This window comes from Spermophilus citellus, assembly GCF_964194105.1.
Source record: "Spermophilus citellus genome assembly, chromosome: 1".
Classification (NCBI taxonomy): Eukaryota; Metazoa; Chordata; class Mammalia; order Rodentia; family Sciuridae; genus Spermophilus; species Spermophilus citellus.
In genome coordinates, this window is record NC_138182.1 from 143,056,256 (window position 1) to 143,074,112 (window position 17,857).

A 17,857-nucleotide genomic window follows, 5' to 3' on the forward strand; every position below is an offset into this window, starting at 1 on the left:
AAATGAATTCAGCAAAGTGGCAGGATATAAAATCAACATGCATAAATCAAAGGCATTTCTGTATATCAGCGACAAAACTTCTGAAACGGAAATGAGGAAAAACACTCCATTCACAATATCCTCAAAAAAAATAAAATACTTGGGAATCAACCTAACAAAAGAGGTGAAAGATTTATACAATGAAAACTACAGAACCCTAAAGAGAGAAGTAGAAGAAGATCTTAGAAGATGGAAAAATATACCCTGTTCATGGATAGGCAGAACTAACATCATCAAAATGGCGATATTACCAAAAGTTCTCTATAGATTTAATGCAATGCCAATCAAAATCCCAACGGCATTTCTTGTAGAAACAGATAAAGCAATCATGAAATTCATATGGAAAAATAAAAGACCCAGAATAGCAAAAGCAATTCTAAGCAGAAAGTGTGAATCAGGCGGTATAGCAATACCAGATTTCAAACTATATTACAGAGCAATAGTGACAAAAACAGCATGGTACTGGTACCAAAACAGGCGGGTGGACCAATGGTATAGAATAGAGGACACAGAGACTAATCCACAAAGTTACAACTATCTTATATTTGATAAAGGGGCTAAAAGCATGCAATGGAGGAAGGATAGCATCTTCAACAAATGGTGTTGGGAAAACTGGAAATCCATATGCAACAAAATGAAACTGAATCCCTTTCTCTCACCATGCACAAAAGTTAACTCAAAATGGATCAAGGAGCTCGATATTAAATCAGAGACTCTGCGTCTGATAGAAGAAAAAGTTGGCTCCGATCTACAGATTGTGGGGTCGGGCTCTAAATTCCTTAATAGGACACCCATAGCACAAGAGTTAATAACAAGAATCAACAAATGGGACTTACTTAAACTTAAAAGTTTTTTCTCAGCAAGAGAAACAATAAGAGAGGTAAATAGGGAGCCTACATCCTGGGAACAAATTTTTACTCCTCACACTTCAGATAGAGCCCTAATATCCAGAGTATACAAAGAACTCAAAAAATTAGACAATAAGATAACAAATAACCCAATCAACAAATGGGCCAAGGACCTGAACAGACACTTCTCAGAGGAGGATATACAACCAATCAACAAGTACATGAAAAAATGCTCACCATCTCTAGCAGTCAGAGAAATGCAAATCAAAACCACCCTAAGATACCATCTCACTCCAGTAAGATTGGCAGCCACTATGAAGTCAAACAACAACAAGTGCTGGCGAGGATGTGGAGAAAAGGGTACACTTGTACATTGCTGGTGGGACTGCAAATTGGTGCGGCCAATTTGGAAAGAGTTTGGAGATTCCTGGGAAAGATGGGAATGGAACCACCATTTGACCCTGCTATTGCCCTTCTCGGACTATTCCCTGAAGACCTTAAAAGAGCAATGCTACAGGGATACTGCCACATCGATGTTCATAGCAGCACAATTCACAATAGCTAGACTGTGGAACCAACCCAGATGCCCTTCAATAGATGAATGGATAAAAAAAATGTGGCATCTATACACAATGGAGTACTATGCAGCAATAAAAAATGACAAAATCATAGAATTTTCAGGGAAATGGATGGCACTAGAGCAGATTATGCTTAGTGAAGCTAGCCAATCCCTAAAAAACAAATACCAAATGTCTTCTTTGATATAATGAGAGCAACTATGAACAGAGCAGGGAGGAAGAGCAGGAAGAAAAGATTAACATTAAACAGAGACATGAGATGGGAGGGAAAGGGAGAGAAAAGGGAAATTGCATGGAAATGAAGGGAGACCCTCATTGCTATACAAAATTACATATAAGAGGTTGTGAGGGGAATGGGAAAATAAACAAGGAGAGAAATGAATTACAGTAGATGGGGTAGAGAGAGAAGATGGGAGGGGAGGGGAGGGGGGATAGTAGGGGATAGGAAAGGTAGCAGAATACAACAATTACTAATAGGGCATTATGTAAAATTGTGGATGTGTAACCGACGTGATTCTGCAATCTGCATTTGGGGTAAAATTGGGAGTTCATAACCCACTTCCATCTAATGTATGAAATATGATATGTCAAGAGCTTTGTAATGTTGTGAACAACCAATAAAAAAAAAAGAAAAAAAAAGAATGAGTATGTGACACAAGTGTTTTTATCGATGACCATATATACTAAAGCAGAGAGTCAACAGTGCTCACTTTCAAAGGGCTTGTTGACTAAGGACCACATAAGCCTTTTTACACTTTCTTTTGTAGTTTCCATTCTTTAGTACTTCTCTCAATAGAAGAGAATCAAGTAAACAAATAGAATCAGAGCACAGTTCACAAAGAGAGAAGATCCTAAGAACATAGTTGATTCCTGGGATCCATCTGTCCCTCAGGCAATTTCCCTCCATTCTTTACTTTAAAAAAAAATATATTTATTTATTCTAATTTGTTATACATGATGGCAGAATGAAATTCATTTCATATTATACATATAGAGCACAATTTTTCAAGTCACTGATTGTAAACAAAGTATTTTGACACCATTCATGTCTTCATACATGTATTCAAAAAAATATGGAACGCTTCATGAATTTTGTGTCATCCCTGCGCAAAGGCTTTACTCCCCCATCCCCTTTAAAGCAGTAACTGTGCTCCTGACTTATAATCAAAAGAATCTTAATACATTCTTTTTGTGGCTCAGTGATAGAGTGCTTGCTAGCATGTGTGAGGCACTGGGTTCAATTCTCAGCATTGCATATAAATAAATAAAGGTTTATCAACAATAAAATACTAAAAAAAAAATCAATACAGTGGAACATTCATAACATGAATAAAATCAAATTATATGGAATCAGAATTTGATTTTTTAATGCTCAAATATTCCATAATGATATTATAAAAATATTTCAAACTTACATGGTTTTTATTTATTCATCCACTGATAAATATGAATTAAGCACTGGCAACTTGCCCAACACTATCTTAGATTCTTTTTTTTTTTTTCCTTATGGTGCTGGTGATTGAACCTAGGGCCTTTCTGCATGCCAGGCAAGCACTCTACTACTGAGCTACACCCTTCAGCCCCGCAACTCCCCATATTAGGAAAATAAAAAAAACAAAAACAGGAATTGGGTAAATACAATCCCAACCCTCATACCATTAATGTTGAAGGTGCTACAATATTATCTTATCACAATCAGTACTAAAGATCCTTAAAGAAGTCAGAATAATCTAATTTGGAGTGATCTTCACATTACAACCAGGGAAACTATTTTTCAATCTTGAGTTAGTCTTACCAGTTTTGGTCCCCCCCCCACCGCCCCCATTTTCTGGAAAAAGCTTATTTTCATTTGGTCCAAAGTCAAGTTAATTTTTAAAAATTCAGATAAAACAAATGATATATTACAGTCATTTGATACATATTATGGTCATCAAATGACAACTAGTGGACCAAATTAGGTCTACTGCCTATTTTTGTAAGTAAAATTTTATTGGAACACACCTACAACCATTTGTTTACTTACTTTTTATGGGAGTACTTTTATGCTACAATGGCAGAATTAAGTAGTTTTAAGAGGGGATACAGCTCAGTTGGCAGAGTGCTTGCTTTGTATGCACAAGGCCCTGGGTTCGATCCCGAGCACCCCCCCCCCCAACAAAAAGGAGACTATATAGCCAACAAAGCAGAAAGCATTTCACCTTCAGAAAAAGTGTGCTGACCTTTATTTTAGGAAACACTGAAACTGAAATACCCATGCCATTGTAGATATATATATATATATTTTTGGAGGTGGGAATAGTTACTGGAGCACTTTACCATTGAGCTACATTCCCAGCTCTTTTTATTTTGAGACAGAGCCTCACTAAATTGTTGAGGTTGGCCTTTAATTTGAAATCCTCCTGCCTCAGTCTCCCAAGTTGCTGGGATTACAGGTGTACTACGTTGCTCCTGGTCTCAAGATTACAGAGATTATTAAAGAACATCAAGGCCCAGAGAATTTCACTTGTGAGTTCTTTCAAACTTTCAACCAAATAATTACCTCCAAGGAGATTTAAATTGTTACAGAGCATAAATAATGAATGAACACTTTCAAGTTTTACGAAGCCAGCATGTTATTTGTGTTAAAATCCACAAAAAAGCCACACAAATCAGAAAGATACAATACTATAAAATTTACCATGCTTAAATGGAGCGCAAGCCAGATTAGAAAGGTAATTCATTTTCAGGAAACTATTAAAATAATTTATAATACTAATATACAATTAATTTCAATACTATCCCTAATATTTAGAAAACCAGGAAAAAGAGAATTCAATCATATATTTTTGAACCCAGTCTGCATTATGTTTAATGAAGAAGCACAGGAAACATTCTTATTAAGAGCTAACAAATTATGCATAGAGGCTCATAATTACAATTACTATTTAATGTGAAAGTACCAGCAGATAGAAACAGACTAAATAAAAAACTAGATAAATGGAATAAAAATGGGCTGGGGATGTGGCTCAAGCGGTAGCGCACTCGCCTGGCATGCGTGCGGCCCGGGTTCGATCCCCAGCACCACATACAAAGATGTTGTGTCTGCTGAAAACTAAAAAATAAATATTAAAAAAATTCTCTCTCTCTCTCTAAGGAAAAAAAAGGAATAAAAGGTCAAGTTATTATTAGTAGTTTAAATATTAGACTGTCTTAACTCAAAATCCCAAAAGAATTAACTGAAAATTATTAGAAATTAGAATGTAGTAAGATTAGGGTATACAAAACTGATATACATAAACGTTAGAATCCTTAGGCAGGTGCAACAAGTGATTATAAGGATCCCATTCAGAACAGCATTAAACGGTATTAAACATTCAAAGAAATGTTCAAGATTTATATAAACAACCTATAACTGCCAAAGAAACAAGAAAATGAGAAGTGAAGTTAATTTTTCTTAGGTGTAACAAGGCATTGGTATGTCAAGTAGCTGCGAAATCAATCTAATCTATTTAATGTAATCCATTGAAAATACCCACAAAACTTTTTAAAATAATTAAATTAATTAACACTAAAGTTCATATGAAACAAACATGCTGAAAATAGCCAGATAATAGTACAACTCTATCAGTTCTTAAAATTTAATGTTTTAGCAATTTAAACAGTAAATGAAGAGATAAATAAATGAAGCGGAATGCCAGAAACAGACCAAAAATATGTATGGAATTTTAGTGTATGACAGTATTATATTTTAGGAGAAAAGATTAATTATTCTGGATAACCAAGAAGCCATTTGGAACAAAGTAAGATATATTTTACTACCTCACTATTTACCTCAAAGTGAACTGAAGATTAATAAAAATTGTTAATATAAATCAAACTATAATAGTATAAAGGTTCTGAGAGCTTTCAATGTACTAATTCACTGAATTAACCCTATGAGACAGGAACTACCATGATTCCCCATTTTACAGATGAGAAAACTCAGTTCACTTATTAAGTGCCAACACTGGATTCAAACCAAAGCATTTACATTTGTTCTTAAACAAATGTAAAATGTAGAATCTCCAAGAAAGAAAAATGATTATTAAAGGAAAAAAAAAAAAAAAGGCGTAAGTATAGCAAATACAAACATCATACATTTTCTTAAGTAGCTTAAGGTCAAAATTTAGAATGATCCACAAATAATGTATAAAGGAATACTCTGTAGTTGCTTTAAAAACTGAGGCATCCGGGCTGGGGTTGTGGCTCAGTGGTAGAGTGCTCACTTAGCATGTGTGAATCACTGGGTTTGATCCTCAGCACGGCACAAAAATAAATAAAATAAAGGTATTGTGTCCATCTACAACTTAAAAAAAAAAACATTCAAAAAAATCCTGAGGCACCTTTATAGGTACTAATTTGGAATAATCTCTATGATCAATCAAAGAGTATAGAAAGAAAATGGACCAACCAATCGAACAAAGAAGAAAATACTTTCAAAATCAGGAATGGTATTTCTGAAAGCATGAAACTAAGTGTAAGAAAATTACCTGAGATACCAGGGAACATAAACCTGCCAAAACCTAAAACAAAATAAACAATAAGCCCCTAAATAAACCAAGATAGGAGAGAAATATGGATGGACTGGAGATTAAGTGGAAGAGAATTACTTTACACTGTACAGTTTTTTTTAAACTTGTTTTTAAAATTTATTTATTAAAATTTATTTATTATTATTTAAAATTTATTTATATGTGGCGCTGAGAATTGAACCCAATGCCTCATACACGTGAGGCAAGCACTCATCCATTGTGCCACGACCCCAGTCCTACACTGTGCACTTTTTAAAGTATCTTTGAATTTTTTCTATGTGTATGTAATGTTTTTTCAAAAATTAAATTTATTTTTAATACAAAATGCTATTTAATCTTGGTCAGAACAAAATGATTCACCTATTCCATCTCCAATGAAAAGAATATATTCTTTGATAAACCTGAATTTAAATATAAGAATACAAAGCAGTTATATTCATATAAACCATGGAAATTGTGTATAATAAATGTTCTCTGTAACAAAACAAATCATCTTAACTAAACCTTGGGCCTTTCCTACACCCTTCTTTGAGCTACTGTCCACCACCTTCTCTCAAATTCCCTGCCTTTAATTACACTATCATAACTGTGCTGCTTTGTAATGATGCTCCATCTTTGGTTGGACTCTCTTCTTAGCTGCCCACAGAAGATAATATAAGGTTTAGTTTTTTAGTCCTCTACCATTTTCTTTCTATACTCTTTTTAAACAGATCATCCACTCTCTCTCTCCATGTCAATTTTCTTCGTAGGATACTCTAAACTGAGCCTGTAACTCTCAAATCTTTTACCTGATATGCTTCCTATACAGAGTGACTTTCTAGCCTTCCAAGTGTTTATCAGTGGCATCTCTCTTCTATTTTAGACCTAGTGTTAAAAAAAAAATGTGAGATAAGTGGTATAACTCCTGTATCTTACAGATGAGAAAACTAGTCTTAAGTTTCCCATTAACACCCTGCTACTACATGGGAGAGGCTAAATTCAAGTACAGGCACAGCTGATTGTAAAGTCACTTTGATAATCTCTATTCAATACTTCTACAGTGTCTAGTTCAATTGTAGCACTGGTTAACTCACTACAAAGGGCATCATATTACCATGACAGACTCATGATTAAAGAGTTCTTAAAAAGACCCCACATGAGTGACAGGAACACATGTGTGTTTTGGTGGCAGTGGGAAGGAAAAAAAAAATTAGGCTGCTGTATATGGCCTGCAGGGCTGGGGATATAGCTAAATTCATAGAGTGCTTGCCTCACATGCACAAAGCCCTGGGTTCAATCCCCAGCACGCACGCACACACACACACACAAAGCCTTCAAATTGACCTAACTATAACTCCCTTCCTCTTTAAAATCAGACCTGCTTTAAGAAGAATTCCCCCTTTTTTTTTTTTTTGGATGAGCAGTGTGCTGGATGAAGGTCAGAAAATAAATTTTCTAGAATTGGCTTCTCACAATGAGCAGACAGAAGGTAGCAGGGAAAGCTCATGTAACCATCTATAAATCCCAGGCTTATAAACATTTAAGAATTTTTATAATTCTAATGGCTTAGCTTGCTCAAATAACAATATGTCCCATAATGCCCCATGCAATGCCTGGCAAATAGGAAGAGCTTATCAAATGGTTGATAGTATTTTGGCTGTTATTTCAAAACAGCAATTTTAGGTCAGAAAATCGATACCACACTGATTTTTTCAGTGTCAAATAATAGTGAGGCAGGTACTTAAACATGCATAGTACATAAGTCTATGTTCTATGCATGTTTAAGTATCTTTATCATAAGTCTATGATAAAGACTAGCTCACTGGGCATGTATCAAAAAGGGTGTGATCATTGAAAGGAGGGAAAAAAAGGTGGGAAGGGAATGATTCGCATTCAATTAAAAAGGGGGGGGTATTTTTAAGCGACAGAAAGATGGAAGAAACAAAAATTCCATTCTAATGGTATTAATGGGAAAGTGCATGAAATCTAATAATGCTTCAATGAAGTCTTATTAATCGAACTTTTCTTTTCCTAGGCACTTAATACCTATGCAGAAAATCAGCTTCATGTGTAATAGCATGGAAAAAAAACCATATAGATATCTGTTCCTATTTGTACTAACTTACCTTATTATTGCAAACATGGAATTGAAGTTCTTACATTCTCGACAATGAAGTGCAATTTTAATAAAATGCTTAATAATTTTCATTCGTTTGAGTTGATTTGATTCGGTTAAAATCTCTGAGGCAACCCAGAATGTCTCTTGGTTTACAATGTCCTCAAACTCTTTCAAGTGAGTATTTCCTGTTTTGGAATCCAACTTAAAAAGGTCATCAATATATTCAGTAGGCTCAATATTACGAAATAAATCGAAGTCCCTCATTGATAATTGGGTGGCCATCTCAATGGTACTGAGCTGCAGCATGGATAACTGGCTTTCTTTAACTAGTTCTTGAGCATCTTCATCTGAACATAAAGTTTCTGTTTCCATATTATTTTTTAAATAATACCTAAAAGGAAAAAAATTTCTTCATAAATGTGATCATACATGTAATTTCATTTGTAAGAGTGCTGTCCCTTTTCATTATGGGTTTCAAAAATATCACTTTACTATGTAGAATGTTCACTCATATACGAAATGGAAACAATTTAAATGAAAAGTTTTTTTTTTTGGGGGGGAGTGGGGGTATTGGGAATTAAACCCAGAGGCACTTTACTACTGAGTTAGTTATATTCTCAGTCCTTTTTATTTTAAGACAGGGTTTCACTAAGTTGCTAAGGCTGTTCTCAAACTTTTGATCCTTCTGCCTCAGCCTCCCAAGCCTCCCAAGCCTCCCAAATCATTGGGATTATAGGCATGTGCCATTAGACCCCACCAAATGAGAAGATTTCTAAGGAGTTGTCCTCTTATTCAGCCATTTGACAGAGTAAGAATCTAATATTTTTTAAATTAGTGTTCATTATGCTGGAAACTTAATCATTGATGAAATTACTCGCCATGTGTAAACAATCATGTGTGTATATTCTTTTTAAAATTTTTCTTTTAAGTGTAGGTGGACACAATACTATTTATTTATTAATTAAGTATGTACCAAGGACTGAACTCAGAGACACTCAACCACTGAGCCACATTCCCAGTCCCTTTTTGTATTTTTATTTAGAGACAGGGTCTCATTGAGTTGTTTAGTGCCTCACTTTTGCTGAGACTGGCTTTGAACTCTCCATCCTCCTGTTTCAGCCTCCCAAGCTCCTGGGATTACAGGTGTGTACCTCTGCTACTTATGTGGTGCTGAGGTTTGAACCCAGTGCCCTCATTTGTGCAAGCGCTCTACCACTGAGCTATAACTCCAGCCCCATGTATGCATGTTCTTAAGAACAAAAGCTCTCTTGAGGACCAACACCTAGAATATTATCTGACATACAGCTGTATTATAAAAATATTTGTTTATGGACAGAAGAAATTCAAGTGAATCAAGACTGTTTACATATCTATTTAGAAGCTGTTGCTGTATTCACTTCTTTCTGTTTTATTTATTTATTTAATTAAACTTTTCCACCAGTGGTTTCTTTAATAGTCAAATATAACTCTCATTCTAGCAAACAGCATTAATTGGTATCTGTACAAAAGACCTTAATTTTTCTTCTCTTAAATCAACATTTCTATGACACTTAAAAGCTGAGATATGGACCTACACTATTTATAGTTGGAACTATATTGTATAAGGTGCTAATAATACAAATTCAGCTAAATTTATCTATATATCTATTTTTTTTAATGATATTGGGAATTGAACCCAGGGGTGCTCTATCATTGAACCACACTCCCAGCCCTTTGTATGTTATTGAGATAGGGTCTTGCTGACTTGCTGAGGCGGGCCTCAAACTTGCAATCCTCTTGCCTTAACCTCCTGAGTAGCTGGGATTACAGGTGTGTGCTACTACACTTGGCTATGTCCATATATTTTTTTTATTATCAAAGAAAAAATTTTTTCTAGCCTTTATTTTGTTCATCTCTAATGCCATAAATTGTATAGCCTACAAGCAGACTTGAGGCAACCATGACAGATTGTCATTTTAAGGTTTCCAAGGTTCTACATGTAAAACTGAGTCACTAAAAAAGATTATTTTCAGAGAAAGTTATCAGAAAAAGGAATAATACCAAAACAATCTTCTAGATTATCCAATAACTTTCAGACAAAAATTTAAAAATTCTGTACATTCATAAAAGTAAAACTATTTGGAAAAGAATAATGAATGGTTTCTTTTGCCTACACTAGGCGTTTCAAAACTAAATTTAAGGCTGGGCTGTAGCTCAGTGGCAGAGCGCTTGCCTCGCATGTGTGAGGCACTGGGTTTGATCCTCAGCACCACATAAAAAAATAAATAAAGGCATGCTGTCCATCTACATCTAAAAACCCTAACTTTATATTTTAATACATATGCATATTCAGATACTGATACAGATTTGTATTATTCTGCTGCCTCTTCTGTAAAACACAAAAAAACAAGCATTAGAACACACTGATTTTATAACTTTTTTTTTTTTGCAGAAGGGCTACTGGGAGTTGAACTCAGGGTTGCTCAACCACTGAGCCACATCCCCAGCTCTATTTTGTATTTTATTTAGAGACAGGGTCTCACTGAGTTGCTTAGCATCTTGCTTTTAGTGAGGCTGGTGTTGAACTCATAATCTTCCTAACTCAGCCTCCTGAGCTGCTAGGATTACAGGTGTGCACCACCTCACTCAGCTCTGATTTACCAGCATCTTGCTTTTAGTGAGGCTGGTTCTTAAAAAGTTAGCAAACTGTTTTCTCTTTTATTATCTCCAATTTATGGAAGTCTTAAGAATATCCTAAGATTCTATTTCATAATTATAGAGACAAGAAAATCTTAGAAAAGAGAGAAACCCTACTTTCAATTTTTAGAGAGAATTCGGTAGTAATAAAACATGACGTTTGTACTTAAAATACGCGTTTTAACAAGGAATCATAAACACCCCCCCCCCCCAAAATAATCACATTCACTCAGAAGCTCATTCACCTTCCATTGAGTTGAATTCTATCTGCTAATTTGGAGAACTGGTCAGGAAGTCTTCTCTGCTTTATGACACCCTCTGGAGTAACAGAAACTTCACAAAGAGAATATGTGTCGGATGCACCAGTCAAACCAAATTCATGAACAGCATGACAAACTACTTCTTTAGCTGTAGTGTCTTTACTGATGATAATGTAGCAACTTTGCTGATCTGCTTTGAAAACTCTTATAACTTGATCAGGAATATCTATATAAATAAAAAAATGCCTTATTATTTTCATGAAAATTACTTTTAAACTCTTCAAAAACAATTTGGAACATAACTATTTCTGTAAATGTTGCAATTTATTTTCCTATATTGTGTAGGTGATTAATTATTCATATAGAAATCACTGTGGCATTTATTAATAAAAATGTTATCTACTATTTTTTTAGGTGACAAAACACGATAATACATGTTCAGAAAGATAAAAATTAGGATCATATTACTGTCTAGCTTAGAACTCATATTTTTTTCATTTATTATAAACATTATGATGTCAATGTTCTATAAAATTATTTTAAATACAGGCAAAGAACTCCATAATATACAACTTATATATTTCAATTATCCAAACCCCTAATGATAAACATTTATTGTTTACCATTTTACATATTTGTTAAGATATTATGACCTAGACTCCTTCCTCACCCCCAAAATAGATAAATATTTGTAGGCAATCAGATTATTTCCTCTGTGAAAACCTTCAAAAAAAAAAAAAAAGCTAAGTCTTAATTTTTCTTTCTGGTACTGTAGCTCTATCATTACACTACACATCTCCAACTCCTTTTATTTGAAGACAGAGTCTTGTTAAGTTGCCTAGTCTGGCCTTGCACTTATGATCCTTTTGCCTCAGAATCCTGATTATCTGGCATTACATCATTACAGCCAAGCATGCATCACTGTGCTTGGCTCTTAAAGATTTTTGAGACATTGCCAAAATGTCCCCCAGTGAGATTATATTTTATAATCCTCAAATGTGAGAGCATAAAATTGTTGATCCTTATTTAAATGGTTTATAGAATAATATTTTACTTCACTTTCCTCCTTTTGAAAGCCCTTTTTCCTCCAAAAATATGTGATTATTTTATTTTTCATTTCTTCGGTTATTGATGAGATTCAGTAACTGGTATTGGCTTAAAGAATAATTAGTGTTTCTTCTTTTCTAAAATACCTTTTGATATCCTATATGCTTTTCCCCACTGAATCATAATAGATATGAACACCCACTCTACTTTACAGAGATAGATCTCCCCAATTTTAATAGTCTATTGTATTTCTAACAAAGAAAGGTTTTAAATGTTTATATGTTTAAATATCTGTCTTTGCCCTTGTGAATTCTGCTGTTAACAGATAAATTCCACCTGTTCCTATAATATGAGTCATGATATGATATTTTCATTTTTTCTGTCCTACTTGATTAAATCTTTTTTCTCATCATAGAGTACGGGTTAAAACTTCCAGAACAATGTTTATTATGCTGGCAGTTTAATGTTAATGTTTTAAAATAATCGAAAAGTGATTTGAGAGCATAAACAAATAGTAAAAAATTGCCGATGAAAATAAGTTACTGTTATAAAAATTCAGGAATGTTTCTTGTTGTGGATAGGGGAGACTGTGGTGGCTCGGTTAACTTTTTGTCTAGCATTGACTTATGAGCATTATATAAACTACTAACTTTTCCTTTGTTTTGTTTTTGGTACTGGGGATTGAACCCACAGACTCTAAACTGCTGAGTCAAATTCCCAACTCTTTAAAATTTGAGATAGGGCCTTGCAAAATTGCTGAGGCTAGCCTCAAACTTGGAACCCTCCTGCCTCAGCCTTTTGAGACGCTAGTGGGTAACTATTTTTTAGTTGTAGTTGGACACAATACCTTTATTTTATTTATTTATTTTTATGTGGTGCTGAGGATTGAACACAGTGCATCACACATGCTAGGCGCTCTACCTCTGAGCCACAATCCCAGCCCCTGGGTAACTAATTTTTAAGAGGAAAAAAATTAAAACAGTTGTCTTAAAAGGACAAAGAAAGCAATGCAACATATACGGCAGGAAATAATTTTATGAAATAAAGTGCCCTCCCACCACAGATAGTAACACAAAAGACAGAAACTGGCTCCTGGGACTGGAAGATTCAACTGAATATAGATGAATGTATTTCCAAAGGAGTCTTGGCCAATGCATTCTGAATGCTGTGGATCTACTGTCAAGTTGAAAGCAGAATGCTTTCAGGTTTCTATTGTAAGAAGGATGCATTTAACTGTTTTTCCTTGATGTATTCAAAGATTTGAATATTGGATATACTTCTTGTTCAGATTTCTTGCCAAAGAGCCAAACCCTTAATTTGTTGCTGATAGCATCAGGTGTCTGAAAACTACAAGGCTTAAGGTCGGACTCTTTAATGATCCACCAAAATCAGAGATGCTTCTCTACAATGTCCTAGGAAATTATTGGAAGCAGATGGGTATTTTGGTTTGTAAGGAGAAACAAAGTGGTTTCACTATTATTTTAACTTGTTAATAAAAGACCAAACAATATACAGTTATTACTTATTTTGATCCTACCCTCTTCATGAAATGGGTCCTGGGCTCCAGAACTGGATCTGTTTTCTAGAGCTTTGGAAGCTGAGCCTCAGCAAGTGGTACTAGAGGACCTTGAGGGAATGGTGAGGACTTCCTTATCCTTTGTATTACTTTCTTCAGGGGAATTTATTCACAAAATCTGGTGAGGGCGAATTTGCACATACTTCATGTTCTCTTTCCCTGATGCTATAAAGTCTTTTAGGAAGAAACACTCAGTTGTATATCTTGCTGAATGGGGTGTTAAAATGCTACATTCTGTTAAAACCATCTGTTCTCCTAGACAAGGAAAAGGTATTCTCTAATCACATAAGAGAGAGTCAAGTATCATACAGAGGTACCTCTAGCACAGATCTCCAAGTGGGATTCAAAGGGTACCCTATAATCCAAACCCCGATAAATCTGCCAATATAATGAATGCCATCTTGGAAAACTGAGACATTAGAGGAAAACAACTTCTTTTTACTGACACCAACGACAGTGTAAATCTTTCTCTATTATCTTACAAATAAGTACTACATATATATTCTTTACAAACATATATAATTGTTATTAGTGGGAGAACACAGTCAAGAGCGATACTCAAATGAAAGGACTTTTTTTTTTTTTTTTTGGTAGTGCTGGGGATTGAACCTAGGGCCTTGTGCATTCGAGGTAAGCACTCTACCAAATGAACTATACCCCCAGCCCTGAAAGAACAAAGAGCATCCTAAAAAAAAAAAAAAAAAAAAAAAAAAAAAAAAAGACTCTTTCTACTATAAATTGTTAATTGAACATTAACATTGCTAGTATGTGTCAACATGTTCCAAGTGATAAAGATACAGTGATAAATGAGATAATCTGCTCTCGGGGAATTTACTTCCATTCAAATGAGTAATAAATGATGTTCTAAAGAAAGACAATAATCATCCAAACAAGGCAATTTCTTGTAGTAAAAAGTCTACCAAGATATCAAGAAAACAAAGTGTAATGATTTAATGGTACAGATCAGGAATTGGTACACTTGTTTTTCTGAAGGGCCAGGTAAGTAAATATTTTAAGTTTTATAGGCCAAGAGGCAATACCCATGATATTTTTCAGGTACTCATATAATGAGAAAAAAATTTTACTGACAAAATTTCTACAAAATTTTTACTGACAAAATTCAAAATAAATCAATAATGGAAATGGAAATATAAAACATGTAGACATAAGTGTTTAGAAAACACTGTAAAAGCCCACTAATAGGAAACTGCTGAAAAGAATTCTATCAGGTGCTTAAAAATTTTGGTAGAATTGGGCGCAGTGGCGCATGCCTGAAATCCCAGTGGCTTAAGAGGCTGTGGCTGAGGCAAATGGATCTAGAGTTTAAAGCCAGCCTCAAGCAAAAGCAAGGCGCTAAGCAACTCAGTGAGACCCTGTCTCTAAATAAAACACAAAATAGGGCTGGGGATGTGGCTCAGTGGTTGAGTGCCCCTTAGTTCAATCTCAGGACTGTGCTCCCCACAAAATTTTGCTAGACCATCACATTTTAATACAGGAAAGTATTCAAGGTATCTTGCTAAGTGAAAGAAAAGTACAAGATTGCATTTGAGATGAAAAGAATAGCATACACATTTTATGAATAATAAATTTTTTAAAGAATACATGAGAAAATTAACTAAATTCTGGGGAATAGAAACGTGTACACCAGATTTTTCAAAAAACTATGATTATGTTTCTTTAAAATTAAAAGCTAGTAAAAAATGGCCCTCAGACTTTCAATGCAGAAGTAAGTTTGCTACATTAAGTAAATCAAGTAAGTCTTGTGCTAGTAAATGAAAAAAATAAGGAAAAAGTTTTATTGCAAACTCAAAAACAAAACAAAACAAAACAAAAAACCCCTCAGTTTCAAGTTCCTTTTAGCCACACTCTGAATTTTTTAGGCTTTATCTTACATTTGGTTAAAAATTTCAAAAACCTTTTCACGAGCTTTAGAATAGCCCATAGACTTTGAATATAGAAATAACACATACACATTTAATTTTTTTCCCAAAGAAAATGACTAAAAGGATACATGCCAGTTAATTCTACCTTGTAACAAGAAATAAAAGTTCTGTTTCCTGTTTTACTCAATTCTGTACCATATGACTTTTTGAAAATAACAAAATACCACAAAGACTAGGAATGGAATTCCAAAATACTTACAGTAAAAACCAACAGCTGTAAGGCAGCAAAAATAAAGCAAAATCATAAAAATGTCAGCAATTAAAATAAAACTATCAATAGTTTTGTAGTTCTGCCCCCACTTTCATTTTGATCTAGTAACAATTTTATACTTGAAGAATAAACATAACTGAGCTCAAGACTGATAATTTAAGCTTGGCTGATGACACATAGGTACTACAATATATGGATGTGATGTGCTAATTTCAGTGTGATTGCATATTATGTGAGGAGATGAATTTTGAATTAGTTGTCAAAAAATATTTTTTAAAGATAAATAAAAATACCACCACCACTAGGTAAAAGGTCTTTCACAAAGTCACACATTTTGGGGCTTAAAATATATTTTGTAAGTTAAATACATATATGCATTCATTTACATTACTAACACGGGCACAGTCTGTAGACTGAACCATATTAAGATTCACTCAATGGATTTTAAAAAGGTATTTTCAGTCCTTTTAAAAATGTTTTCAAGGAAGAGAAATTGCGACCCAATATGTAATCAAGTTGGGCAGTATCTCCTCTTCAGAGGCCTAAATTTCTGCTCCATGGGGCTTAACTGAAAGTTTCTAAATTTTAACAACTTTAACCTCTTTTCTTTGTTCCCCATCTTACTTCTTCTCTCATTCTCTCTCCTATCCCATAGTCCATTCCTTATTACCTTGGCCCTATATTCTACATATGCCTATGGCAAAAATACAGACAAAAATTCAATAAATCTATGTATCATATACTTTAAATACTTGTCTTATGAATGTAAGTATATTTAGCTTCTGCTCTAGTAGTGCAAAAACATTTTGTAAAGTTTATATATGGTATAACAAGCATCATTGTAGAACATAATTCACACAGGCACAAAAAGAAATTTCTAACCTATCACATAACAAATAAAGACAGGCCATGAAAATGTGCTGGGAACTTCTGAAAAAAGAGCAAGTAACACCACAGCAGAGGGAGCTGAACTTCCCAGATGAGTAACATTTAATTTCAGCATTGATGAAAAGAAAAAGTTGACTATATACCTGTAGAATTCTTTGTCCAAGCCACATGGACAAAGAATTCTACAGGTATGCCATATTCAAAAAAAGGATGAAGAAACAGTGGGGATAACATCAGAATAGGAGGTAAGAAAGGAGGTTTATCCCAGCAAAATGTTCCACACTGGTAGTAACATTTCCTTTATATAACAGAAACTGAATCCAGATGGTAGATTTTCCCACCCCTATGATACTTCAGTGCTTGCTTTCTTACCCTTTTAAGTTAATTAACTTGACAGGTGGGTAGCAATCTTTACATTAACTTCTGATCAAATAAGGAGAGTGATTTCTGTATCGTAAGTGAACACTCACTGATAAACTGCTAGATGTTTCTATGCAAAGTAATGATTCACTAAAATATTTATTCTTGAAAAGAATACTGATAATGACATAGAAAGTAAGTTGTACAAAAACAGATAAATGGGTTTAGTAGTTGCTCTAGTGGTTAAGAGGCAACTGAATTAAAAAGGAAAAAACCACATACAGAATGACCTCACTGTTTTTGTGTTATGTCCTGGGGTTGTAAGTTGCTATAATGAAACACAAACTTTACTACTACACTTATGTATTTTCTTCAAATATGGAGATTTATGTAATTGAATTTCCTTCTTTCTTAACACTAGCTGTTGGAAATGAAAATGTATGCTGCACCAGAAATACGATGATCTTTGTGGAAGCATTTTTTTTCTTTTCTCTTCCCTAGACACATTATATTGCTCACTTAATTGTATGTGTCTTTTATTAAAAGCCATTTTTAATTTCTTCAAATGATGATATCTAGTTGATTCTTCAAAGGTGTTGATCCTTTGGAGTGAAATTTTAGATTATATAGTTAAGTGATAATTTCTGTCTCCGGGCATCAATAGATATATAAAAAAAATTAACTTGATGTGTCACAATGAAAGTCTGAACAATGAAAAAGATGCTGTAATACTTTGATAACAACAACTACTTTAGCTTCAGGTATTGAGGAAAAAAAAAATCA

The 17,857-nt window shown here is 34.2% G+C and overlaps 1 protein-coding gene across 9 annotated transcripts in view; it reads right to left on the bottom strand.

The window, feature by feature from the left end:
* RAPGEF6 (Rap guanine nucleotide exchange factor 6) overlaps nucleotides 1–17,857 on the bottom strand; it is a 213,992-nt gene that overhangs the window by 39,169 nt on the left and 156,966 nt on the right. For all 9 annotated transcript variants that reach the window (XM_081279815.1, XM_081279813.1, XM_081279814.1 and 6 more), the window contains 2 exons: nucleotides 11,035–11,275; nucleotides 8,121–8,504 (listed from right to left, as the gene is read on the bottom strand). In XM_081279815.1, coding sequence (XP_081135941.1) covers nucleotides 8,121–8,504; nucleotides 11,035–11,275 — 625 coding nt within the window. The remainder of the gene's footprint in view (nucleotides 1–8,120; nucleotides 8,505–11,034; nucleotides 11,276–17,857) is intronic.